A 24774-nucleotide genomic window follows, 5' to 3' on the forward strand; every position below is an offset into this window, starting at 1 on the left:
AATGAGGATCAAAATTAAATATTTTAATAATTAAATGAGTTAAATAAATAAATAGATGATGAATTTCAATCTTTGAATTTGCATCAATAAGGATGTCAAATTCAATTGAATAGAAGAAATCAGATTGAGACGTTTTTAAAAATTATAGTATTAGATTAATTTTTTTTTAAAAATGAGACATCAAATTAAATATTTTATAATAATTAAGTTATTTTTCATTCATTAGATTACAACCCGTGGTAAAAGATGGAACAGCATTTATGTTAGTAGCATGGATCGTGTTAGTTAACAAAGTGTTCGGTTGGGAGCGCGTGCCTCCTCTCGTTTTGGACATTTTTTACGTGAAAAATGCTTTATACGCGCGTTTACAATAGTAAGCAGTAATTATCCGTCGGTGGGCGCCGAATGAGGCACGTTTCGCATTCTGATTGGAAGCATTCGAAATATTCAACGAACAGTGCGAAATTAGCAGGTACACTAACATGAAAAACTCGTGGCTAACAACAACTTCTCTTCTCTCCGATTATGGCTACTCATCTTTTCAGACTTCCTCTCTTCTCGCAACCCAAGCTCTCCTTCAATCACACGCCTAATCATGCACTCCACTTCATTTCTCCTCTGCCGGCAAAACGACATCGCACCCGCAACCGCCACCGTCGTCGAATTCTCCGGCCACCGTTCTCTGTTTCGAACTCCTTCGGCACCGAGATTGGCTCGCCGGAATTTTCTCTCCTTCAAAGCAGGAGAGAGGCCAAAGACTCGCCGGTTCTGCTCGACGTCACCGGAATGATGTGCGGCGCGTGCGTCTCCCGAGTCAAAAACATCCTCTCCGCTGACGACCGAGTTGACTCGGTCGTGGTCAACATGTTGACCGAGACCGCCGCCGTCAAGCTGCGGCGGATCGAGGAGGAACCGGCGAGCGTCGCGGAGAGCCTCGCTCTGAGACTGAGCGATTGCGGATTTCCGACGAAGAGGAGGGCGTCGAGCTCGGGAGTGACGGAAAACGTGAGGAAGTGGAAGGAGTTGGTGAAGAAGAAGGAGGAATTGGTCGTTAAGAGTCGAAGCCGCGTCGCGTTCGCTTGGACATTGGTCGCATTGTGCTGCGGATCGCACGCTTCGCATATTTTCCACTCCTTGGGGATTCACATTGCTCACGGTAATGCTCGAAATCTTGAATCGAACCTGCGAAGTTCGTTATTCTCTATTCAGTTGCAGATTCGTGTAAATGTAATTATGGAAATAAACCAAGCGAAAAGCTCGCTTGCTTTTCTATTTGTAGGACCGCTTATGGAGATTCTTCATAGTTCATACTTGAAAGGTGGTTTAGCTTTGGGGTCTCTATTGGGACCAGGACGAGGTTTGTTCGTTTTTCTTTTGAAGAACCATGTCTTGAAGTATTTAAGGATTTAGGAGAATCATGTATTCATAGTGTTACAAATTACAGTTTTCTTACTGTATTAGACTCACGATGATGTCGCAGAGTTACTCTTTGATGGCCTAAACGCATTTAAGAAGGGGTCGCCTAATATGAACTCTCTCGTGGGATTTGGTTCTGTAGCTGCTTTCATCATTAGTTCGGTGAGTTTCTATCTGGAATTTGAGCGTTCCATTAAGTTACTAGACAATTGAATTTCTGATTTTGTTTAATGTGTCGTTAATTGAAAGTTCGAACTTGTCTTTGCTGTAGATCTCGCTACTTAACCCCGGCCTGGCATGGGATGCATCATTCTTTGATGAACCGGTGATTTTCTTTACTTTCATTGGTCCTGGTATTTATCATTTGAGGATTTGCCACCTCAAGCCAAGCTAGAACAAACTATTACACATCTAGGCTTAGGATCTTCTTTGTTTAGATTTGATTACCTCTTGCCTTTGTAAAAGATGCTATTTATTGTCTTAACTTCTTACATTCTTGTTGAGTATAAGCTCCTCATGTGAGTATTGAATCTTTTAGCATGCAGGTCATGCTTCTTGGTTTCGTGCTTCTGGGACGTTCTCTGGAGGAAAAGGCAAGGATTCAGGCATCTAGCGATATGAATGAACTGCTTGTAAGTTGCAATGTCGTGCACCTCTGTCATCTGATAATATTCCAGCTAAATAAGATTTGTATAACCTGATTATTTGCTATCTGGAGTCAAATATAAGATTTCATCTGATAATGTTTACAAGAACAAATTATTACACATTTTGTAGGGTTCTGTTAATAATACATCATTAACAGGGTTTGATGAGACTTTAGCATTTTGAAGCCTAACTGCTCCAACATCATTGAAACAGACTTTTGATTTAAGAATATGTTCCTTTTGATGATTAAAAATTTAAATGGCCTTTGCAGGTTACAGCACAAATGAGACTATACATTGGTTTTACATTTTAAAATCCAAAATCTTATTTCAACTTCCGCTTCCTTCCATTTTCTGATCAATTATTATCTCTTAGAAAAATGAAAAATCCAAGAACTGGAACTTTTTTTATAAGAAAAAGTGGCTTACATGAATATTAAGCATCAAATTATAGTTTTACTGTGACGAATGGCAGTTCTTTAGAGTCATGCTTTACCGTAGGTTTAATTACTGTCTTACATGATTACACTGTGGTGAATGTTTTGCCAGTCACTGATATCCACTCAGTCAAGACTTGTGATTACTTCAACAGAAGGTTCACCTTCTACTGACACTGTGCTTTGCTCTGATGCAATTTGTGTTGAAGTCCCAACTGATGATATTCGAGTAGGGGATTCTGTGTTGGTGTTGCCTGGAGAAACTATTCCTATAGATGTAAGCCTTTCTGATTTTTGGTAAAATTCAGTTTATCTTAATCGGAACAATGCTTTAAAGTTATATTTGTGGTACCTGAATTAAGGTTTAAGGACATCTGAAGTTCCTATATTGACTGTGCACACATATCATCACATTAAGTTTCTAGTCACTAGGACCAAGTGCTTAATTAATAGGATGGGCCTAATATGCCATCAATGTCCTATAATAATGACATTGTTATAGAAAATAGTCATTCAAATGTTTACGCTTAAAATTGGAGGCTTCCCTTCATGATTTAAGATGGAATGTATTGAGAAACTTGTTGGTTCATATGATATTGCTAGCTAACTAGAAAAATTCATGAGCAGGGAACGGTCATTTCAGGAAGAAGTGTTATAGATGAATCCATGCTTACAGGGGAATCACTTCCTGTATTTAAGGAGAAAGGGCTCACAGTTTCAGCAGGAACTATAAATTGGGTAAGTCTTGAACTCTGTGTTGTCTCACTAAATTGACATGTGGGCACATGTGAGATTTCAATTCATCTATCTTTGATAAATTGATTGGGAGAAAAATTATTGATCTATTTCTTTGGCCAAACAAATTTCTATTTCAGGATGGTCCTTTAAGGATTGAAGCTTCTTCAACTGGCTCCAACACTATGATATCGAAGATTGTACGCATGGTTGGTATCCCTTTTTCTGTAATGGCTTGTTGGTGTCAGATGCTGTATAATGTAAATGATATGATCATGTTTTTCAGTTCTTTTTTTTCTGAGTTAAGAATGCAATTTCATGCATCCCTAATTGTTAGTTTTATAGGAAAATGTGATGCTGAACATATTGTATAATTACGTTGCTTCATTCAAGTCTTAGAATCATGCATGTTATGATATTAATTTTTCTTGAGACATTCTGAGCTTGCATTGCTGATTAGTCCATTGACTTGTGATATGTGGAAATCAAACAATTGTATAGAGTTTTGGAAATATTACATCTTTATCTTGTGAAATTTAGGTTGAGGATGCTCAATCACGTGAAGCACCTGTACAAAGGCTTGCAGATTCAATAGCAGGGCCATTTGTATACAGTGTAATGACTTTGTCAGCAGCAACATTTGCATTTTGGTAAGTACTTATATTTCCACAGAAGTTCTTTAGTTGATAATTTTATGATTTGCTCCACTGATCCCAATTCCCAAATGGTAGTGGGGTTTGTCATGGCTATTATTAATTTACTATTATGCCATATTGATGTTATTGTTATCCAACCTATGTGACTCTCCCTGACACTTCAACAGAATTATAGTTGTGTTCTTCTGTGTCCCATGCAGACATTAGTGTTTATTTTTCTTAGAATCTTGCTATAAGATTTATGATTGTCATGCACATTTAACTTTCCCAAGTAAAAGACTTAATGTATTGTTCATCTTGCCCCTTATATTTGACAAACTAGTTGCATTTGTCTCCAGGTATTTTGTAGGATCACACATATTTCCTGATGTTTTGCTCAACGATATTGCTGGCCCAGAAGGAGATCCTTTGTTGTTGAGTTTAAAACTATCCGTAGATGTTTTGGTGAGAATGAAGCACCCCCTTTTTACTGGCTTTCAGCTTCTGTTGTTGGTTAGGACGTGCTTGACAAAACCTTGCATGTGCTTTTTTTCTGATGAGTCTTCAAAATTGCAAACTGCCTTCGATTTGGACTCTTCACACTAGTCAAAACTAAGGCATAACGCTGTAAGATAGTAGTTGTAATGTTATCTATCTGAAACTGATCGCAACAGTGTGAATAAAAGAGGAATAAAAAAATAGGGTCATGATGGAATTGCTCTTGAAAAAAGAAAATTTTCAGGCAGGACAGAAATGAATATTGGTGTTTATAATTTACTTGTGAGTTAATTTTTTTATGAGTAGTCTTTGCCCCCCACTTTGTAGGTTGTTTCTTGTCCATGTGCACTGGGTCTTGCTACGCCCACAGCAATCTTGGTTGGCACCTCACTTGGTACGAATGCTTATACTTTTTGTATTTAGTAAACTAACATAACTGTTACTACTTTAACAGTGCATGAAATATAAATAAATATATCACATTGCTCTTGTAGTTACTCTTTAACATACCATTTGCTATTGGTTGAAATTCAGATTAGACCCACTAAACGAGGTGGTTCCCATTTATTGTTTAATAGGTCCAATATGAATTTCCAATTTGGTTGGCACTGTGTAATGTTTTCTTATTTTGTTTGCTATTTTTTCTTTAATATTTCTTTTATAATTTTTTTTTCTTCGATTTCATTATTTGGCATTCTTGATCAACTGTGGTTCTATAAATAAAATTTTTTAGAATGTGAGTTTGAATCTATCTCAATCTCAAAAGCTAGATCTTAGGGTGAGAGTTGTCTCTCACTTATATATTCTATTGTGGCCTTATCTATAGCCGTTATGAGACTTGGGTTTTTCTCAATACACCCCCTCACCTTACATTATTGGGCTTGGTGAGTGGATGACAAGACTTGAGTTTGACTCAATACACCCCCTCACCTTACACTATTGGGCTTGGTGAGTGGATGACAAGGTGGGTGACACGTTTAATGGATCTAGAATAGACTATGATACTATTTTAGAATGTGATTTAAGCCTAATTCAATCTCAAAAGCTAGTTCATAGGGTGAGGGTTGCCTCCCACTTATATATTCTAGTCGATATGGGACTTGAGTTTTTTTCAACAATAATATATATTAACGATCAAGAGTCACAACTATTGCATTATATATTCTAGTCGATATGGGACTTGAGTTTTTTTCAACAATAATATATTAACGATCAAGAGTCACAACTATTGCATTATGAGGGATAAGGTGTCTTCCCTAGTTCTCTTATACAGTTGAATTTGTCAACTTTTATTGTGTAAAACATACTACCTGGCAAACTGATTAGGTATTTATAGTGTCTTCAACTTTATTTTAACTAATTCTCACAATAGGCATAATACATGTTGTTAATGACCAGGGGCAAGAAAAGGACTTCTTATTAGGGGAGGGGATGTGCTGGAACGCTTGGCTGGAATAAATTATATTGCTCTAGACAAGGTAATTTCATTTTCATAGACAATATTATCTATCTTTCCTCCCCATACACCATATACAAACATATATATGCTAACCTGTATATATCTGTGGTCTGAATTAATGACTTTAGTAAGATGAATGTCTTAAAGAAAACGTTATTTGTTGAAAGTTTGTATTGTGCATATCAAATTTCACATTGTTCTTCGATAACTTTTTGCTGCATAAAAAATCTTAAAACTAATTAATAATATACCTTTTGAATAACAGAAAATATCAACCGTTTGATTACATGCATTTTTGCTTAAAATTTCAAAATTTTGGTGTTTAAGACCAACATGATATTTACTTGTAAATTTTTAATTCAGCAATAGGATTTATCTAAATCATTTTTCTTACTAAATATTTTAGAATTGTGTATTATGCTAAGTGTCGAACCCATGTCAATTGATATCCTTCAGAATTAGAAAGAAGTGTAAAAATAGATCGAGAGAGAAAAGTCCAAAGAAGTATGTGAGTGACTGATCCTTTGTGTTTGGCTTTATTGATACTATCTAAATGGTAGCCTTCTAACCTATATAGTATGATGTACTATGTTGTAGAACAAAGATATAGTATACATAACTAATGAACAGAATTAATTATTTTGAAAAAACTAGTACAACTTTTTAGATTGGATATAGTTTCTTTTAAAAAAATAAAATAAAATGAAGATTCTAACACTATGCTTTCAGACAGGAACCCTTACCAAAGGAAAACCAGTTGTGTCGGCCATAAGCTCTATCCTTTATGGAGAATCTGAAATTCTTCGGCTTGCTGCTGCAGTGGAGAAAACAGCATCTCACCCAATAGCAAAGGCTATTGTCAATAAAGCTGAGTCATTAGAGTTGGTACTTCCCGTTACAAAGGGACAGTTGGTTGAGCCAGGTTTTGGAACTTTAGCAGAAGTTGATGGGCATCTGATTGCAGTTGGGTCTTTAGAATGGGTTCATGAACGCTTCCAGACAAGAGCGAACCCATCTGATTTGACAAATCTGGAGAATAGTTTGATGAATCATTCATTGAATACAACATCTTCAAAGTATTCAAAAACTGTTGTCTATGTTGGACGTGAAGGAGAAGGCATCATTGGTGCGATTGCCATATCTGACACTGTGCGTGAAGATGCTGAATCTACTATAACAAGGTATGTTTATTTTGCTGTATGTGTGTCCTCAGGATACTAGCTATACCCACTCATTTTAGGCAAATAATATCAAAGCTGCTTCTGACCAAATGTGAAGTTGGTTCACTTCACTCTCTTCAGAAAAAGGGGCAGTGCTTTTTTTTTTTTGGTTCACGAGCTAGGCCTTCATTTCAAGCTCAAAACTAACACTGTGGTGCATCGTTTTCCTATGCCATCTGCCAAATTCAAATATGCTTGTATTCTATTGCTTAATGTGTGCATTTTCCGGCTGACTTTGTTGCATCTATTGCAAGGCTCAAGCAGAAGGGGATTAAAACAGTCCTCTTGTCAGGAGACAGGGAAGAGGCAGTTGCAACTGTAGCAGATACAGTTGGAATTGAAAATGATTTTGTCAAAGCATCTTTGTCTCCACAACAGAAATCTGGATTTATTTCCTCTCTGAAAGCTGCTGGACATCATGTTGCAATGGTATGTTGGGTGATGACAGCTATACTTACTCAAGTTCTTTCCCCCCTCCCACCTGCTCTCTCTTTGTTATGACTTTGCCTTAGCTCAATAGAGAGTCATACAATGATAAATGGTGCACCGAGCTGATAATGCAGTACCGAATGTAGCACGTATTAGTATTAGTAGCTATAAAGAATTGGATTTTGCTTTTTGTTTCCAATGTTGTTGAGATATTTATGGTTGTTCTTAATTGAATAACATGACCATGAAACAGCTCCACTCCAAAATGCTTCCGCTATAAGCATCATGCTATGGAATTGCACTCGACTATTGTATCCATCTTCCTAGTTCCTACAAACAGAAAATGGCATTTTTACTAAGACATTTTTTTCTCCCCTTCATTAAGGTAGGTGATGGGATAAATGATGCACCCTCTTTGGCTGTGGCTGATGTTGGGATTGCTCTGCAGAATGAAGCTCAAGAGAATGCTGCCTCGGATGCAGCATCTATCATACTTCTGGGGAACAAAATTTCACAAGTATGTCTTTTCTGATGTCCCAAATTCATTAATTCACCTATACACATCCCCCAAATGGGTGGCAGATGATGAAATTTGAAAAACTTGCGGCAATTCTAATTTCCAAATGTTTTCTCATTGCTTTGAAATTGCACCATGATACAAGTGATCTGCTTAAACAATCATCTGTTTGATACCACAATGGTGTAATGTATAGTTCTTTTTAATGAATGTATTCAGTTCTTGTTGTTTTTATATTGGGCTTTTTGCTTGTTACCTTTTTATTACTGAAGAGAAATAGAAGGGGTCGTGGTGGGGGAAAAAGAGGGAGCCCTCATCATTTGTATTCTTTTCGAAAATATGTAAATAGGTCGTGTTACAACCTCGTAAAATAACATAATAACATACTCAAATTTCAAAATTCTCTCCCCCTTCATTTTCTCTCCGTTCAAACAAATGGAAGGTTAGCTTACCAAGTTTCTATTTGACAGGTTGTCGATGCGCTAGACCTAGCACAGGCAACAATGGGAAAAGTGTACCAAAATTTGTGTTGGGCGGTCGCATATAATGTTGTTGCCATTCCCATTGCTGCTGGTGTTTTACTTCCCCATTTTGACTTTGCCATGACACCGTCACTTTCAGGTGAACAGCATTATACCACTCCATTTTCTCATATATAATATTGAGGCAACAAGACCCTATTTTTATGTTGTACTTGCTAATTTACCTTGTATTTTCTGCATATGGTGTTTTGAATGTATATCTTCTTTTCTGTTTGACACCCTTAATATTTGAATCACAGGAGGACTGATGGCTCTGAGCTCCATCTTCGTGGTTGGCAACTCACTGCTTCTACAGCTTCATGGGTCTCAGATCTCTAGAAAGGTTGGGTCAACTATAGAAATCATATCTTCCCATTCGAACACAGATATGCTTAATTTAAAATAACCATCGGAGTTGTGTGCATTATAGAGTAAGCCGTAATATACGTTCGAGCACAGATACGCTCAATGTAAAATAATCATCGGAGCTGTGCATTATTATATAGAATATTCTACTCTCATGAAGTATCCTAGCATGCATTTAGTATATTTTCTTATACTTTTATCATGAACGGTAACTGTGACGGAATATTATAAATCAATTAGTTTCAACTGAATGACAAATTAATTTTAAATATATATTTTATCTTTAGAATTTAAATATGTTTTTTTTGTGTAAAATAAATATTTATCTTGTGTAATGCACAAGATAAATATTTATTTTTTGGTGAATGTAAAAGTATATTGGTAATAATTTTCTTAACAATAATTGACAGAAGTTTAAAGAAAAATTTAAAAATAGAGTAAACAATCACTCAAATCCATAAAAATGGAAAACGTAGAATTTTGTGTGTATTCATGGTTTCTAATGAAGATTAATCATAGCTTTCGATGATGAAAATTATTTTGTATCAATTTTATGATTAAAAAAAAGATGTCATTTTCTCAAAATCAAAATCAAAGTGACCAAAAATCAAGAGATCTTTTAGGATATTTTGTATTGATTTTTCTTGAAATGATTATTTTTATATAAAAAATTGAACAATTAAATAAATATCATAAATTAATTAGTCAAAAAGAAGTTTAAATTATAAAAATCATAATGTAGAGTATTCACTCTAAAATTAAACAATATTTAATAATTATATAATCACCCAAAAAAGTCACATGACTTTGTGATTTAATTTTAACTTTATGATTTTATCCTGTTAGTATTCACTCCTCTCATTATAATAATGCAATCAAGAAACACAATGGAAATGTTAAATTCTAAACCTTAAGAGGCATGATAGTAACACACTTTATGATATTATGTGAACATATTATCTTTTTTTCCTATCACGAGTATTTCTTAGTTTATAGAACCATGGACTTAATTTCGTTCATGGACTGTGATTGTGCTGATTTGAAGAATTTTTACATATGACAAAATTGGACACATAATTTCTCACTAAATAGATGGTACTTGTAATGTTGAGCACAAAAATGTATTGGAAATGGAAATCGCAAAAATTTGTGCGCTCTACTTCATATCTAATCAATTTCATTCATAATTTTATATTTTTTTAATAAATTATACTAATAAAAAAATGTTCGGATGGGTCGCTAACCTTTCTCAAACCTTGAATACACACATTTAATGGGCACGTGATTTCGAACAATTTTAAAGAGGGCGTTCATTCATTCTACAACGCGTTGCATGTGATTGTTGTGCCACACTTAAAGCCATTGCAAAGGGCCCCTGACCCTCCTTTTCCTTTCTCTGGTAAGAAGAAAACAAAATAACCCAAAAACAGAGAGAATGTCCAGTAATCCCAATCAAGCCTTTAGAGAGAAAAAAAAAAAACACTATAGTTCTATTATCCATGTGTCTATATTTTTTTTTAAAAAAGATTAAATGCAAAATCACTAAGACTTATAAATTATCATTCCATAATTCAATTAATAAGTTTTACTTAATTCATAATCTGATATTGACATCACTTTTATTTCAATTCAACATGGGAGGGAGGCATCGGGCATGCATGTGTTGCACTTGCACTTACATAGTGGATTTGTGGTCTTTTCTTTAAGGATTTTGATAAATAATATTTTCTGTTTGTTTTCTTCAAAATTGTTTAACTGGACAACATAAAATTACTTGTTATTTTTCCTCTTCCCTTTTTTTCATTTTCTATTGAAGCAAACAAAGAGGAGTTGTTGTAATAATCGTACAATTTATTATAGAAAAACATTATTATAATTATAAATAAAATGTATGGAAGCCTTGGGGGAATATTATTATTACCTTTCCATGAGAAGTTTATGCCTGGTCCAAGCAGACCAAGCAAGAGAAAAAAACTTGTTTTTTTTTCTTCTTTTGTGTGAAGTTATGTCCTTAGCTCCCTGTTTGTGTCTTCTAGCCTAGGAGGAGAGGAGCTACTCCATATAGCCTCATACAAACAGGCCCCGGAGATTGTAGAGGCTTTTTCCTAAATCAGAAGCATGATTTAATTTAAGAAGTAGTACATAGTACATATACTACTTCATTTGTCTTAAAAGAAATGTCATATTTAAAATAATATAATATTAATTATTTTTTCACCAATACTTCTAAAAAAAGTGTTACCTTAAATTTTCAATATAATATTAATTAATAATAAATTTAATTTTATAATCATTATTATTTTTCATGTATTTTATTAGTTTTTTTATATTCGTAAAATAACCTAAATCGATATTTATTCTCAGACACAGGAAGTACTATACTGGTACTAAATTAGTTTGAAGAAAATGCTAGCGGTCAGGCAAATATTTTTAAGATTCTGGTCAAGAAATTTAAAAAATACTAATAAAACATTTTTGTTGTGATTTTTAATACATTTTTACAGGGATTTTTTTTAATACATTTATATCGCAATTTTTAACATTTTTTATTTAGTTATTTTTTAATCAATATCTTTAGAAAGTAATTAACAAATCCTAATTTAGATACTCTTATAATATTTTGGATAAAATTTGTAATCGTTCTCAATATATCTCACACAGTTTTTAATTCCATCTTCCATAGGTAATCTTTTTCAGTTTAGCTCCTGTATGTATAAAGATTTTTGTATGATCTTTTTTTTTTTTTTTTCGATTCTAAAAAATTAAGAAGAAGAAATGATATCTCTGTCTAAAGAAGAGAAAACCTTCGAACTCATAAAACATTCATAGAGAATATTACTATTACATTATCTCTCCCAAACGAACGGTGTGGCTTGCAACTTATTGAATACCAAACTCTTTCAATAACTTAATACTATCAAGTATCAACACATCTATTGTATAATTTTAATACACTCTTTATTATTAATTTATTTAAAAAAAAATACAAAACCACGAGTGAGACATTTAACTAAAATGAGACCCGTAAATTTTCGATATTTTTGTAATATTATTTTAGAAATTAATCTGTTTTGGATCCCCAAACTTTTTTCTAATATTTACTTTTAGTTTTTAAACATTGACCATAACCCCTCAACTATCTTTTATCATTGTTTTTAATCTCTTTTATAATGATATCACATGATTTGTCATGCAAACTACTAGTTTAGCATGTCAGTCGTGTATTAAATTTTGTTAGTCGAATATATTTTTGTGACAGTTTTGTTTCCGGTAAAAAAATTATAAGAAATTGTTTTCTAACTTCTTCATTGTGTGATTTCGTTGTTATTTAATACTTATTTTATGTATTTTTTTTTTTGAAAATGAACAACTATTGCATTAATTGTTTCAAAAAATAATGTTAAGGTTTTTTACATTAAAATTTCCATTAATGTTAATATTTTAAGTTTTCAAATCTCAATTTTAATTGTATATTTTTTCTCAACATTTAACTACTTATACCAAAGTGTTAATATTTTATTTTAATAACATACTCCAATTCTTAGTTTTTTTAAATCAAATTAAAAAAAAAAAGTTCCTATAATACACATCATAATTACTAATACTCTTATAATGTTCATAAGGAGTAGTATTTATGAATTTTTAAATATAAAGTACTTGTATTAGATTTTGAGTTTGGTGTGGTGAAAATGGGTACGCGCGTGTTGTGTAAGGTTGTTCCAATAAATGAACCATGTTGAAAAACAAGTAAATTTTTAAAGTAAGGGCAGACATGAAAAGGACGGACAGCAATATTAACGGCGTCAAAGGACCAGTCTAAGGAATAGGCATAAATAATAGAGGGGTCCTGATTCCACTCCTGACCTATTTAAACATAAGTACCACCATGAATCATGAATCATGAATCATTCAACAAAAAATTTAAATAAAAACATAGGATCTCTTCTTACAAATGACCTTCTCATTCCCAAGGTAACTTTATTTCCTCTTTCACGCAAGTTAACCAGACTACACTTTGATGCAAAATCTTCTAGTTGGATTAAGAATAAGATCCTCTACATTCTAAATTTAATCACCTTTAGATTTAGAATTGTGCTCCCATGCAGTTCAATCATCAAGGGTCCATTTGATAGAATAAAAATAAATAAATTAATAAATTTTTTAAATTAAAATAAAATATAAAGATGTGAATCATATGTTCATTTTTTCTTCTCATTTTCATCTTCTTTCTCTTCAAACCAACCGGACCTAACTGTAAGAAAACCAATTCCCTTCTAGTTAGCTTCAACTAAAAATTATCATCTTTATTTCATTTTCTCTCCATTTCTTTTGTAAATGTCCTATTTGATTGCGTAGGAAAAAAAAACAGAAGTAGATAGATTAAAAAAAAAGAGAGTGAAAAGGTTGGAAAAAAATAGAGTAAAAAAATTTCACTTTAACTTCCATCCTTCCTCTCTTCTCTTTCAAGAGTACCAAACATATTTTAAGCTTTAGAAAAATAAATGTTACTCTCCATTAAATATGTTTCGTCACCAAATCATTTATTTTTCCAAAAAGCTTACGAAATAGATGGAATAAAAAAAAAGGAATTCAAAAGGATTCAATTCCTACTTCAACCCCAATTTCCTATCTCCTCTTTGTGGCCCTTCTTCTCCCTTATCCCTCACTATGACCAATAACAATTTTTTCATTGATAATATATATAAAACAAACCAGATGAAAGCACCAATTGATATATAACAAATAATAGTATACTAGAAAATACCTAAAAGACTACCATTAAAGCTATAAAGATAATAAAATAAATATTTTGTTTTTTCATTGATAATGAAATGGCAGGAGAAATACACTCATATAACCTACTGGATGCCAACAATTAAATAATGAACCTACAAATGTCACTCTCCAGCTTTAGGGAAATTAAAATGAAATCGAATTGACATTATAAATACTAAAACAATATTCAAATACTAATGTTATTTTAAATTTTATCAAAATAAAAAGATGATTGAATGATTCATATATATTTTAGTATATTTTTAAAAATATATAATATGTTGATTTCAATCTATATGAATTCAACATTAAATAATTCTAAAAAAGATATAAATTTTTGTATACAAATCTATATTTAAGAAACTTTTAATCTAGATGTCGATTTTAAAAAATATTATTTAATTAAAAAATATTAGATGGTGTAATAATTAATCAAAATTATATCAAGATAATCTGATTCCTTTCTATACACACATAATATTATTTCATCCTTAGTCCCTAATATTTTCAATTCTCATTTTGTTACCAGACTTGTACCGAACAAAAACAAAATATCTAATCATAGTTTTCATTCAACAAAAATGATTTTTAACTCAATTTGAAACACTTTTCATTCATTTTTAAAACTAAGAAAAAATTTGTGATTTATTTTTATAATTTTGAAAAACATTCTACCATCATTATTATTGTTTCTACTACCATCATTATTAATGTTACTACTATCACCTTCCTAGTTATAACCGTAAGCATTATATATTTTTATTATTATTGTTATTATGTTATTTTGTTAATATATTTATTTTTGTTCTAAAAAATTATTATTTTTTCATATCTTTCACTATTTTTGTTATTATTTTAGCAAGTTTGATTATTTTTTATTTTAAATATTTTTATGTGTCACTTTTTATATCACATTATTTAACAGTGTGAATCGATAAAAAATATAATAATTATCTTTAATTTGTAAGAATTTTTTCAAAATTAAAACTGATTTTAGTTCTTGAAAAATGTAAAACTAAAAATGAAAACCACCTAACGGGGCCTTAGTAATTAGGACATGGTCTCCCTGGTTACCCACGGGATTTTTTCACATCAAAGAAGACCTGGTATTTTCATTTTCATGAGATTTTTGCATATCGAACAAGGCATTAAGACAGGGGTTGTCATTGTCGTGATAGTATAATTTACATGGTCGAAGTGATAGAAACTTTAACCATCATTTACCTTGTACCTTACTATAACACAAAATACTACGATTTCCAAACACTAGATCGCGCGCTTATGTTTTCAGACACATTATTCTTCTTCATTCATAAATAAATTTGCAGCTAGTATATGATAATTGTACCAATTTATGTAAGTTTTTTACAAAGGACATTCTTATCTCAATAAAAAACTAAATGTTTAAAATATTCTCTAGCACATTTTTTAAATACATTTTGTCTAATTAATTAAAATTAAAAGAGGATATAAAAAATATGCTGCTAACATCTTGAACATTTCCGCAATCAATAATTTCTCAATCTATCTGAATATTTTTGCAACTGTATACAAAAATCTCAGAACAGAAAATTATTGATTAAACTGGAAGAATTTAATAACATTTGATTCACGTTTGTTTAGTGATTAAAAAATCATAACATTACACTATCTAACAAATGCAGCATCCATAACTACCAAACATTAAACAAGAGAAACAGACAAAGTCCAATAATCACAGAGACACGCAGTGACAAAGAAAAGAAAGAGGGAACGGTAAAGAGAAAGGTGTCTCTGTCATCTCAAATAGATTGCCATAACTCCCTCCTTCTCTCTCACAAGCTCTTGCAGAGTGAAAGCGACCACTTTCCGATCTCAATTAAAAGTATGGCATAATTTGCAATGGCGGAACTGAACGAATAATAATAAGAGATACCATAGTTAAGAGAGAGAAACACAAACATGGAAAAAGCTGGGCCTCACTCCCTGGGTACACATAGATAGAGACTATGGTGCAGTGTTGCAGGTTGTAGCAGAAGCTCTGCCAAATAGTGTTAACTTTATTCGAGAAAATTATTATTATTATTATTATTATTATTATTCTCTCTCTCTAGTCTATTATCAGTGGTAATTCAGTAATGTTGTTGCATTATAGAGAGAGCGTGGTCTATGTGCCAGGGTGATGTGATGTCATTTCACTACCTTCAAAGCCAGAAAAATGCAACAGAAAAAGCTTTCATCCCATCACATCATTTGAACCATGAATCATGAACTAGTTTTCTAAACTAAAACTATAACAACACCTTCGGTTGTTGTTGTTGTTGGCTATGGCGTTTCGGTTTGGACTACTCCTTCTGGTTTCTCTTCTTTGTTTGGATTCAATTAGTTCCGTGAATTCACACGTCGGTGAGTCATTCACTCTAACCAAACACGGTGTTATTTTTTTTTGTTCCTCTGTTTCACAAGCTCAAGGTATGAGTATGAGTATGAATATCTGAAATTCTGAATTGAAGGAGAAACGTTGTTGGAGATAAAGAAGTGGTTCAGGGATGTGGATAACGTCCTGTATGACTGGACAGACTCAACTTCTTCTGATTATTGTGTTTGGAGAGGTGTTACGTGTGATAATGTCACTTTCAACGTGGTTGCACTGTGAGTAACACTATTCTTAACTAGTTTTTTTTTTTTGGTGTATTCTTTAGCGTTTAGAAGGATCTCGTTTTCATTGTTTTTTTTTTTTTGGCAGCAATCTTTCGGGGTTGAATCTTGAGGGCGAAATTTCACCTGCAATAGGGAGACTTAACAGCTTGATCTCTATGTATGTACTTACTATCACTATTTCGTATTTTATCACTTTAGAGTCTTAATTGCATTGGCATTTCTCATACTTGTGGTGGCTATGTAAACCAAGGTTGTTTGTATGTCTTGTGTTTAAACAGTGATTTCAAGGAAAACCGTTTATCTGGCCAGATACCTGACGAACTTGGTGATTGTTCCTCTTTGAAAAGCATGTATGTTTCATAATTCATACTCTGATGAATTGAATTCAATTGATAATAGATTAGGTTTTGACTGCCAAGTGAAAATGTCATAATGGGGGACTTTTGCATTTTACTGTGTGGTTCAGAGACTTGTCATTTAATGAGATTCGGGGAGATATACCGTTTTCGGTTTCAAAGATGAAACAGCTGGAAAATCTGTGAGTTTTTTGTGTTTTTCTCTTTCAGTGAGGTTTGGTTTTGTCTCCTAGGCTGTGACAAGGTTATGACAAGGTTTTTTGTTTTGTTAAATGTGTTCTCAGAATTTTGAAAAATAATCAGCTAATTGGACCAATCCCTTCAACACTCTCTCAGGTTCCTAACTTGAAGATTCTGTAAGTTACTTTTTGGTTTTCTCTTCAGAAGGATGACTTTAGTATCTATAACTATCATAGCTATCATTCACTAAATTTTGAAAACTGGTTCTGTTCCAGAGACCTGGCACAGAATAATCTTAGCGGGGAGATACCAAGACTTATATATTGGAATGAAGTTTTGCAATATCTGTGAGCATTACTAATTCGCAATGAAATCTATCACTTAATTGACTTGGTTATCTGTGCTTCTTTTAGGCTCTATGATGTGTTCTTGCTGTCAATCTTTGTTTGTGTCTTTCCTTTTCCTATGCTAGTGGCTTGCGAGGTAACAATTTGGTGGGTTCACTTTCTCCAGACATGTGCCAGTTAACTGGATTGTGGTATTTGTAAGTTAGAACATTGACTCTTTTTATTTCAAGCCTTGAAAGTTTACATTTCCTTAAACAAAATGTAATTAGTTTCTTCATACCATTTTGCAGTGACGTGAGAAACAATAGCTTGACGGGCAGTATTCCTGAAAACATAGGCAATTGTACTACTTTAGGGGTCTTGTATGTATATCCAACTGTATCTGTGTGACCGACTTTGCCTCACCATGTTTTCTCTTCTCTTTTTTAATATATTCTATTGATGTCAGGGATTTATCCTACAACAAGCTAACCGGAGAGATACCATTCAATATTGGGTATCTGCAAGTAGCAACTCTGTATGTACTGCATTATCCTTTTTCAGTTATTTTTAAAAACAATGGCATGTGGTCTTCCATTTTCCTTATTTATGAAGCTCCTTTTAAACTTGTTTGAGCTTGGTAGGTCATTGCAAGGCAATAAACTCTCAGGGCATATTCCATCAGTGATTGGTCTGATGCAAGCGCTTACTGTCTTGTAAGCATTGTACTAAAGCAAACTTATGAAGTTTCTTTGTTGACTTGTATTCTTTCTCTTATTTACTAATCGGTCTTTCGACATTTCCTATAGAGATTTGAGTTGTAACATGTTAAGTGGACCAATCCCTCCTATCTTGGGAAATTTGACCTACACAGAAAAATTGTAAGTATATGCTAGTAGTTTTGAATCTGTATCTTTTAAGTTTGATTTTGCCTTAAAGTGTGTGCATTAAGTCATAAATTTAAGACTCATTGGATAAAATATGCAATGTTTGAAGGTATTTACATGGAAACAAGCTGACTGGCCTCATCCCCCCAGAACTTGGAAATATGACAAACCTTCACTATTTGTAAGATGCTTTAGTCATTAGTTGGCCATATGCATCCTGTATTTCTTTTCTGGACTCTTGAAATCAGCAGTAGCGGCTTGCTGACAATAGTTAATCATTTCACTTTTGAATTTTACAACTTCTAAAAGAACATCTTGTCAGTTTCCTTTTTACAATATTTTTAAGCCAACATTTGTTTTGAACAATGACCACTTACCAAGAGGTGCAACTTGGTTTAAATTTGTCATCTAATGCTTCACACTTCAATTACAGGGAATTGAATGACAACCATTTAAGTGGACATATCCCACCTGAGCTTGGAAAGCTTACTGATTTGTTTGACTTGTAAGTGTCGTTAATATGAAGCATCAACTTTGTTGGTTTTTGAGTAACTTCATGAGTCAAACCTTGATGTTGCAGAAATGTCGCCAACAACAACCTTGAGGGTCCAGTTCCTGATAATCTTAGCTTGTGTAAAAACCTCAACAGCCTGTAAGCAATAAGCCTCGTATATCAATTTGTAATAAGGAATTTTATATTATGTTAAGCTGATGGATTTTCCAACTGTCATGTATCAGCAATGTGCATGGGAATAAGCTGAGTGGAACAGTCCCCTCAGCTTTTCATAGCTTGGAGAGTATGACCTATCTGTAAGTTTCACCTTGACATTGTAGTACATTTGTTCAATATATATTTGTAATTCCACTGTGATTAGTTCTGTTCCTTCTCTAAACATGTCAATACACACAAACTTTTATGCTAGCTTATCTGGATTCCTACCACAGTTGGCCAATACTTAACAGTTTAAACATCAACCTAATACTCATTTACTTAATTGATTCTTATTCTTTCATGACTTTGTGGGGCCCATGCTTAGGAATCTTTCTTCAAACAAGCTTCAAGGCTCCATTCCAGTTGAACTTTCACGGATTGGTAATTTGGATACACTGTAAGTATGAATGATTTAACATGCCTCCTTATATCAATCCTCTGATTTCATTCTAATAAATGTTTGATTTCCAGGGATATATCAAATAATAATATAATTGGTTCTATTCCTTCTTCCATTGGTGACTTGGAACATCTTCTGAAGTTGTGAGTTTTTTTGGCAAGTTACTTTTGAAATCTAGAATGTTACTTCTTACTGATTGCTAGTAATCATTTTGCTAGGAATCTGAGCAGAAATCATTTAACAGGGTTTATTCCAGCAGAATTTGGAAATCTAAGAAGTGTCATGGATATGTAGGTCCATTAACTTTCTGATGAGAATAAAACAAATCTTTTGTTGGTTTTTATACCAACTAAATGACGAATTTCACAATTCTGTATGACAGTGATCTTTCAAATAATCAACTCTCTGGCTTGATTCCTGAAGAACTTAGTCAGCTTCAGAACATTATATCCTTGTAAGCCCCTTTTTGTTTCCTTATTCATTGTTTTATATTCATTTTATGCTCTTGGTAATAGAAGTTGATGGTATTTTTTGAACTGGGCAAATCTCTTTTGGATGTACGTTGACTACCTTAAATTCTACTAACTGTTGTCTAATAATAGATGGTGGAAGTATATATTTTTTTTGGTAATATATGCTTTATTTTTGAATGAATTGCTAAAAAAAATGCTCAGCAGTCTTATATTTATCAGATTTGGTTGAGTAGTGAGACCAATTGCACTTGAAAACTGAGAACTAGTCATTTGTTCCAGCTCGTGTTTATTATGTAATTTTTAGTTGACAATCACGATAGACTAATAATCTTACTACTATTTTTACTATGTTCTAATGGTATCTCTTGCTTTGGAATTCTGCAGGAGACTAGAAAAGAACAAATTATCTGGGGATGTGTCTTCGCTTGCAAATTGCTTTAGTCTTTCTCTACTGTAAGTTCTGTCTCTTTTGTTTTAATTATTTAAACAAATTGCCATTATAATTCTCTGGAAAGATCATGTCACTTGTACCTAACAAGTTGATTATGGATTGTAAATTTTGCAGTAATGTCTCTTATAACAACCTAGTTGGTGTTATTCCCACAAGCAAGAATTTTTCCAGGTTTTCCCCTGACAGGTTAGGTTATTTACAGTTAAACTTAGCCTTTGTTGCTACTATTTTTTCAACTCAATGTAGTTTTCCATCAGCGTGTTTTCTTGCATTTTGATTAATATAACCTTTTATGTGCAGTTTTATTGGAAATCCTGGTCTTTGTGGTGATTGGCTGGATTTGTCTTGTCATGGGTCAAACTCTACAGAGCGAGGTCAGCTGAACTTTCCAGCAGGAATAATACCCTGTTGCTCCCTCCCACCTATGACTTGTTGCATGTTTTTATACTTTAAGAACCCAAAAATATGAACCTCCTCCTGCAAAACATCTTCCCTTGTTATCTTTGGTTGTTATGCCTGGGAGAATATGCTAAAAAGATAAGGGATTGGTGTTCCAAGATGGGATTCCCTTGACTGAATGTAGTATCCGCCACTAAGTTGTTAATGTTGAACTTTTTAAAATATCAGCAGTTGAAGTGTAAAGCAAGGTTTCACATGTATCTTTTAAATTTGATATGATTGTGTGTATATCATTCAAAGTGCAGGATGAGCTAATATATCTTATTGACCATGCAGTTACCTTGTCCAAGGCAGCTATCCTGGGAATTGCAATAGGCGCCCTTGTGATTCTTTTTATGATATTGCTAGCTGCTTGCCGACCACACAATCCAACTTCTTTCGCTGATGGATCTTTTGACAAACCAGGTACTTCATCTTAACTGTACCTATTGAAACTGAAGATGATAATATGCTGATTGTTCATACTTGAAAATCGACAGTCAATTACTCACCTCCGAAGCTAGTGATTCTTCACATTAATATGACACTTCATGTGTATGATGATATCATGAGGATGACTGAAAACCTAAGTGAGAAGTATATAATCGGGTATGGTGCATCGAGTACAGTTTATAAATGTGTCCTTAAAAATTGCAAGCCGGTGGCTATCAAGAAGCTCTATTCCCACTACCCACAATACTTGAAAGAGTTTGAGACTGAGCTTGAGACAGTTGGTAGCGTTAAGCACAGAAATCTGGTCAGTCTCCAAGGCTACTCTTTGTCAACGTACGGAAATCTTCTCTTTTATGACTACATGGAAAATGGCAGTCTATGGGATCTTCTGCATGGTAAGTTCAAGCCTTGGCTTGAAAGATGCTGATGTACTTTGTTGAAAACTTTTCTGTACAATCTACTATGTACATTCAACCTTGCATTGATTTAGCAATATTTTCCAGTTTTCCATATTCTCCTCTTCCAAATAAGTTCTGTATTAGTAATGCTGGCGATTGTTCCAAGGTGCATAACTCCTTTAATGAAGTTTCTACTTTTCAGTGCATGTATAACTTTTTACTTGAGGTTACCATGTATTCTTTGTTGTGTTCTACATCCAGTTTCCTACATGTGTCCCTGTACATGTGATTGAATGATAGTTAAGCCGAATCCATTACTTTGATGGGGTGTCCTGCCAAAAGTCAAGAGAGGAAGAGAGACAATCATATCCCTTAATTTGTATGGTCGTGTACATTTAGGATTTGGTGCTGCATGTTGCACTTACCTGCTTATGAAACTAATTGACGCATTAACATCTTTCAGTAAAATGTAAATAAACATTTTCAATCCAAGCAATGATTTTATATTCATGATTTTGATATGTACATTTTTTTGCAGGACCTACCAAGAAGAAAAAGCTTGATTGGGATCTTCGTCTAAAAATAGCACTAGGATCAGCCCAAGGGCTTGCTTATCTACACCATGATTGCAGTCCACTCATCATTCACAGGGACGTGAAATCATCTAATATTTTACTAGACAAAGACTTTGAGCCCCATCTCGCTGATTTCGGCATTGCAAAAAGTCTATGCCCATCTAAGACCCACACTTCAACTTACATAATGGGCACAATTGGCTACATAGACCCTGAGTATGCTAGAACTTCCCGCCTCACTGAGAAGTCCGATGTGTATAGCTATGGTATCGTATTGCTTGAGCTTCTAACTGGGAGGAAAGCTGTTGACAACGAATCAAACCTCCATCATCTGGTGAGTCTTCTAGTGTGTGTCTGGTTTGTAGGTGTCACAAATTTCATAGCACCCCATTGGAAAAGTATGTGACTTGTTGGATTGGCTCAAACGAATGTTTGATGTGTGTTAGCTATGGTATCGTATTGCTTGAGCTTTTTCAATATCTAAGTGCATGTTTGGATTAAAGTTTACAAACTTAAGTTTGGGTTAAACTTAAGTTTGTAAATTGAGTTTGCAAAAACAACCCAAGTTTTACTACCTCTATAAAACTAAGTTTCCAGGCAAAATTTTCATTTGCAAACGTACTTTGGTGTAAGCTCCCCACTGGCAAACCAAACATAGCCTAAGAAAACATAAACACTTGCTGTCTTTATTTTTTGAGCTAGTTATATCTTTTTGGTTTGACGTAAAGCCATAGCAAATTAGTAACACTTTGGTGTAAATCTTGTGTTGTGACCCTTTGGTGTTAGCTTAGTTGGTAATTTATGGGATACTCCTAACTAAATTCTCACGATAATTTTCTTATACTATAACTAACTATCATATTCCTTACTTGCGTAGATTTTGTCCAAGACAGCTAATGATGGCGTAATGGAAACCGTTGATCCAGATATTACTACCACATGCAGGGACATGGGAGCAGTAAAAAAGGTTTTTCAGCTTGCTCTTTTATGCACAAAGAAGCAACCAGTCGATAGGCCTACAATGCATGAAGTGACTCGCGTGCTGGGAAGCCTTGTGCCATCCATAACCCTACCAAAACAAACTGACTCAACACAAGTGCTGCTACCTGATTCTCAGTCATCTGCTAAAATGCAATGCTACAAAGATGAATATGCAAATCTCAAAACTCCTCACTTGGTTAACTGTCCTTCCATGAGCACCTCTGATGCACAACTCTTCCTCAAATTTGGGGAAGTAATATCACAAAATAGTCACTGAGGATTTTGATAATCAAATTGAGAATTAATGAATCATTGTATGTTTTAAGCCACAAAGGAAAAAAAAAAATGTCATGTTTTAATGCAATGCGATCCGTGTAGATAATCTAGGAAAAAAAATCACTCGAGTTATTATTTATACTGCATTAATTGTACTACGTTTATTTAAAAGTCACGTTTTAAAATGACTAATAATAGAAGTGAAATAAATTTATAAAAATATACCATAAAGAATTTTGGAAGATAACGAGTTAACTACTAGGTTTTGGACTGGCATCTTGCATTTCTGTCGAAACCTGAAGGACCAATTTTTTTTGGGTGAAAAATACCCAGTGGACCAAATAATATAATATTGGATGAGTTTGTTTAAACATTAGAAAAATAACCTTAAAATAAATATATTTTATGTAAGTGTTTTTTAAAAAGTAAATATAATTTGTTTCTTAAAATAAATAGAAAATTATTTGTTTAAGTAGAAGTAATTTATACAAATATACTAAAAAATTAAAAAATAATTATTTTATTAAAGTGAGTACTTTTTTAACAAATAAGTTTAAATAAATCAATAATAGAAAATAAGCCATAGGCTTCATTGCAATAAGCTCAAATATGTTGTCCCCCCATTATGTGATTTTTTTAAAGTTCCAAATAAGAAATCTTGACACATTAATGGTTTCAAAGATTAATTAATTTGGATTAGAAAAGGTAGTTACCCATTCCATGTTTTTATGACGCTGGCGATGTGATTAATTTTTTCTCTGGTAAGCGATGTAATTTTACCAACACTTAAAATTGAAAATGTTTTTATTAATTTGAGTACACGTTTTTCCCCTAATACGTACCAACGGGAAACTCCGAATTACATTTTTTTTTCGTTTGATTATTGGACAATTCTGTCACATTCTCAAGGATATTTCCATGCAAGTAGTTGGTCTAACTTCTCTTAAAGGATAAAATTTTTTGTTTTTGTAATTTAACTCAATCATATGTAATTATGTAAATAGCAATTTCGATCATAAATTAATCGTCAAGTTTATCATACTAAAGCTTATATGTAGAGATTAATTTTACGAATAACTTTGGGTAAAAAATTATGAATTAATGTTGTACTTTTATTAGTAAAACTGTACTGAAAAGTGATGTATACTTTTTTTTAATGATTTTATCTCTTACCAAATTAACAAGTGGAGTAAAAGGTGAAAATTAAAAAGGATTGAAGCGTAAAGGAAAGGAGAAACAAAACTGAAGGAAGAAAAAAAAAACTGTCCTTTGCTTCCTTTATACGTCGATGGGAATGGCATTTGTTTCGATTTGTTTTACTGATAAAAAAATTCAAAGAAAAAGAAAAAGTTGAGTGTACGGCAGGTAAACTGTGTTTAAAAATATTAGAGTCTTATTAATACAAAAGTTACAGTAAAATTTATTTAAAAATTATAGTGAGAATGTATTAGTAACATCAAATATAAATATAAAAATAGTAATACACTTCTAAAGATTACGTCTATGTTGCCTGGATTGAGGATTCCATTCCTTTATTTTATAAAATGAGATGAGATTTTTTATATTTGTTAG

The 24774-nt window shown here is 33.1% G+C and overlaps 2 protein-coding genes across 2 annotated transcripts; both read left to right on the plus strand.

Moving 5' to 3' along the window:
- Positions 1–474: 474 nt before the first annotated feature.
- On the plus strand, positions 475–8970 carry HMA8 (chloroplast copper-translocating HMA8 P-ATPase). Its single transcript, NM_001250442.2, has 17 exons — positions 475–1156; positions 1280–1357; positions 1481–1578; positions 1688–1741; positions 1962–2048; positions 2613–2777; positions 3128–3238; positions 3376–3444; positions 3776–3885; positions 4230–4335; positions 4696–4762; positions 5767–5846; positions 6557–7008; positions 7302–7476; positions 7862–7993; positions 8464–8614; positions 8775–8970. Exons 1-17 carry the CDS (start codon positions 526–528, stop codon positions 8918–8920), a joined length of 2712 nt encoding a protein of 903 aa, NP_001237371.2. The 5' UTR covers positions 475–525; the 3' UTR covers positions 8921–8970.
- A 6487-nt stretch (positions 8971–15457) lies between these two features.
- On the plus strand, positions 15458–23290 carry LOC100795363 (LRR receptor-like serine/threonine-protein kinase ERECTA). The gene is made up of 28 exons (XM_006581242.4): positions 15458–15661; positions 15791–16041; positions 16149–16287; positions 16382–16453; positions 16575–16646; positions 16763–16834; positions 16937–17008; positions 17108–17179; positions 17305–17376; positions 17470–17541; positions 17628–17696; positions 17803–17874; positions 17968–18039; positions 18155–18226; positions 18479–18550; positions 18626–18697; positions 18784–18855; positions 19083–19154; positions 19229–19300; positions 19376–19447; positions 19540–19611; positions 20015–20083; positions 20196–20267; positions 20382–20455; positions 20817–20945; positions 21020–21367; positions 21909–22279; positions 22823–23290. The coding sequence occupies exons 2-28, from the start codon at positions 15963–15965 to the stop codon at positions 23201–23203; spliced, it is 2955 nt and encodes a 984-aa protein (XP_006581305.1). The 5' UTR covers positions 15458–15661; positions 15791–15962; the 3' UTR covers positions 23204–23290.
- Positions 23291–24774: the final 1484 nt, after the last annotated feature.

Source organism: Glycine max, chromosome 6 (genome assembly GCF_000004515.6).
Source record: "Glycine max cultivar Williams 82 chromosome 6, Glycine_max_v4.0, whole genome shotgun sequence".
Lineage (NCBI taxonomy): Eukaryota > Viridiplantae > Streptophyta > Magnoliopsida > Fabales > Fabaceae > Glycine > Glycine max.